This window comes from Carlito syrichta, unplaced genomic scaffold (assembly GCF_000164805.1).
Source record: "Carlito syrichta isolate Samal-C Ts95f unplaced genomic scaffold, Tarsius_syrichta-2.0.1 Scaffold316420, whole genome shotgun sequence".
NCBI lineage: Eukaryota > Metazoa > Chordata > Mammalia > Primates > Tarsiidae > Carlito > Carlito syrichta.
Window position 1 is genome coordinate 453,486 of NW_007260516.1, and position 3,878 is coordinate 457,363.

General features: G+C 43.1%; 1 protein-coding gene across 1 annotated transcript in view; it reads right to left on the reverse strand.

Annotated features, from left to right (window-relative positions):
• TRPM6 (transient receptor potential cation channel subfamily M member 6) overlaps positions 1-3,878 on the reverse strand; it is a 156,527-nt gene that overhangs the window by 139,909 nt on the left and 12,740 nt on the right. The window contains exon 2 of the mRNA XM_008074369.1: positions 1,249-1,287. Coding sequence (XP_008072560.1) covers positions 1,249-1,287 — 39 coding nt within the window. The remainder of the gene's footprint in view (positions 1-1,248; positions 1,288-3,878) is intronic.

Below are 3,878 nucleotides of genomic sequence, written 5' to 3' on the forward strand. Positions count from 1 at the left end.
TTTTTATTTATTGTAGAGATGAGGTCTCGCCAAGTTGCCCAGGCGGGTCTCGAACCCGCAGGCTCAGGCAATCCACTCACCTCGTCCTCCCAAAGCGCAGGATCACAGGCTGAGCCACCGAGCCTGGTTGCAAAAATAAATTTTAACTTTGGTCCACTCCATCATATAAACCTCACCCTATGATAAGAATGAAGAAATACCATTTCCCTCTGATTACAAAAGAGAAAAAGGAAACGAGTTACATAGTTTAAAATGCAAATCGGCCGGGCACAGAGGCTCAGGCCTATAATCCCAGGGCTTTGGGAGGCTGAGGTGAGAGGACAGCCAGAGCCCATGGGTTCAAGACCAGCCTGGGCAACTTGGCAAGTCCTCATCTCTACGATAGATCAAAAAATTAGCAGAGCATGGTAGCGTGCACCTGTAGTTACGGTTACTTGCAAGGATGAGATGGAAAGATCACCTGAGCCCAGCAGGTTGACGCTGGGGTGGCGGTGAGCGTGCCACTGCACTCCAGCCTGGACGACGGAGTAAGACTCCAACTCAAAAAAATAAAAATAAAATGCAAATCACTGTTAAATTGTGTATTTCGGCCAGGTGCAGTGGCTCACGCCTATAATCCTAACACTTTGGGAGGCAGAGGTGAGAGGATTGCCTGAGCCCACGGGTTCGAGACCAGCCTGGACAACATGGAGAGACCTCGTAGAGACAATAAGTCAAAATATTAGCCAGGCATGGTGGTGCATACCTGTGGTTCCAGATACTTGGAAGGCTAAGGGGGAAGGATCACCTGAGCCCAGCAGGTTGAGGCTGCAGTGGCCGTGAGCATGCCACTGCACTCCAGCCTGGGTGACAGAGTGAGACTCTGACTCAAAAAAATAATACTAATGCGTATTTCACTAGAGTTGTTGTTGTCTATAAGCGTGGTATGCACCCACACACCTGCAAGTCATAGGTCAGATTCAGAGCTGTATGTGCATGTAACATCTTCCTTATTCCAATGTGATCCTTTACAAGTGTTTTTAGAAGCTCTTACCATAGGCCCTCAGCCATTTACATTTCTCAGGAATCCAAGTAGTCTGTTACATTCAAATAATCACTTTCCACTGAAAACATTTTTAGAACTTCCCTTGTAAAAGTAAAGAGCATGCCCCTTTCACTAAGTCTATTCAAGATGTGAGGAAACTGTCCCAGTGAGATTTAAACAGGGTGCCTAAAAGTTTAAAGGAATCTTATTTAACTAAGTCTTACCTGATTAAATTCTGGCAGACCTGGCATACCGGAGTACATCTAAATTAAAGGAATAAGATCTCAGTTAGTTTATGGATGTATTTGAAAACATATTTATACAGTAAATATCTATTCTTTTCCATGATGTAGAAATCAGAGATTGCTAAAATTCATCTATCATTTTCCAGATATCCCCCTATGTCATTTATCACATATAATTACGAGAGGAGATAGACAAAAACTGGTTAGGTAGAGAGGGAGCGTCTCAAAGAGTCTTAACACCTGCGTTCGCAGGTGCGAACGTACCCTACACCACCCTCACTATATAATTGCTGACTGGAAATGTGATTAGTATGGGTAAGAACATCCTTTCAACCCAGGATATACTAATAAAAGGAATTTTTGCTGCCTAAACACAGGTCCAGTAGTTTAACTAAATGTCCCGACTTGATCTTAGTTTATTATACTATCATTAACATAACATTAGCATTGAGGTTTTATCCACCCCACCCACCCCGTGGGCTTTTCTGTGGTACTTATGGGTAATATTCAAGATGGAGTAACTGTGATCAAGGACCTGCACGTGCAATAAAAATTGGGTCTCAGAAAGTAAAGGGCAGATGAGACGTAAATAAGAGAAATGCCGCCAAAAAAATAAGATAAAAACCATGCTGGACTGGATGAAAAAAATGTAGTACACATACACAATGGAATATTATGCAGCCATAAAGAAGGACAAACATATGGACTTTGCAGCAACTTGGATGGATTTAGAGTTGATCATACTCAGTGATCTATCACAGAAACAAAGAACAGAGTACCAAATGTTCTCACTCATAAGTGGACCTTGAACAATTATAATACTATAAGAAAGCGATTGAGAGTAGTGGGAAACTGTGGGGAGGAGATGGGATTGGCAGTTGAGGGAAACTGCTAGGGGAGGGAGGGGTATACCTCATCAACAAGGGTACCTGTACAATCAACGTTTGTATACCTAACCCTGAATTGTACCGCACATCTTTATAATAAACAGTAAAAATTTTAAAATAAATAAAATAAAAAAATAAATCCACAAAAAAAAAAAAAACTCAACACCGGATAACCCATTTTGGGCCTCCTCTCTTCTCTGGAGAGAGCTTCGTTGCTTAATGAACTTTCTTTCGCCCATCCTTTTGGTATCCATGTTCCTGAATCTTCTTGGCGTGGAACAAGAACCCGAGCTTGCTGATTTAAGCTGACAGTGGAGCAACATTTTGGTGTCATGACTCAGATCAACGGATTCAAAAGGGTGAGTGAAAACAAACCTGTCTCTTTACTTTTATTTCTGAGGCTTCTCATCCTCACAGTAGTTTTCTCTCTCTCAAAACCAACACGGGCCTCTGTCAGTCACTTAAAAGTGAATAGTGTGGCTGCTCTTCTACAAGTCACAGAGAACAGGCTTGCTGGAAAGGGCTTAGTCAATCCCCCATCGCCCTTGGGTGTCAGAAATGTTGGCTCTGTCCCGATTTGGTTTCCTTTCACGGATGTCAAGCCGTTGCAGAGGCCTGGATTAAGTGTGGGGAGTAATTGCAGATTTCTGGCCAAGGCTACACCTTGATGTTATCTAAAGACTCTCAGACCGATTCCAATTCTCAACCGCCCATTAGGGTATGACAAGACTTCCAGTCTTTCCTATCACATTTTCTTCCTTTCAAAACTTGTCATGACTCCTATCGTTTCTTTGTACTCAGGTGTGACCAGGTTACAAATTACAGGATGGAAAAACCTAGGCTCCAAAGGGAAATATCAATTCCAATACAATCTTATAATTAAACCTTTTTGTAGATGTAAGAACAAATGGTCTGAGGTTCCCTGTGTACAGGCTTTCACCATGGCTCAACCAGCCTCCTCTCAGAGAGATGGATAAAAATATGTTTATATTAAAGATTCCTAGCCAGGCTCGGTGGCTCAGCCTGTCATCCTGCGCCTTGGGAGGCTGAGGTGAGTGAATTGCCTGAACCCGCAAGTTCGAGACCCACCTGGGCAACTTGGTGAGACCTCATCTCTACAATAAAATAAAAAAATTAGCCGGGCGTGGTAACGCGCGCCTGTAATTCCTGCTACTTGGAAGGCTGAGGTGGAAGGATTGCCAGAGCCCAGCAGGTTGAGGCCTCTGCACTCCCGGCCACTGCACTCCAGTCTGAGCGAGAGTGAGACGCCAACTCAAAAAAAAAAAAAAAGGAAAAAAAAGAAAGATTTCTGATATATCTCTCAAACTAAATGTAGACCAGGACTATCAGTCCCCCTCCCAAACAAAAGTAAAGGGAGCACATGTTAATTAATCCTAAAAACAGTCTATTGCCATATTAATCTGATTTTTCCAACCAAACCTACACGTGCTCTAATAAAACCTTCCAACTTTATTAAGTGCTTAAAAAAAAAAAACAATGCTAGATAACACCAGTGTTTGTTATGTCAGGGTTGCCAAAGTTTTTGTTTTTTGAGTTGGAGTCTCACTCGGTCGCTCAGACTGGAGTGCAGTGGCCGCTGAGTGCAGAGGCCTCAACCTGCTGGGCTCTGGCAATCCTTCCACCTCAGCCTTCAAAGTAGCAGGAATTACAGGCGCGCGTTCCACGCCCGGCTGATTTTTTTATTTTATTGTAGAGATGAGG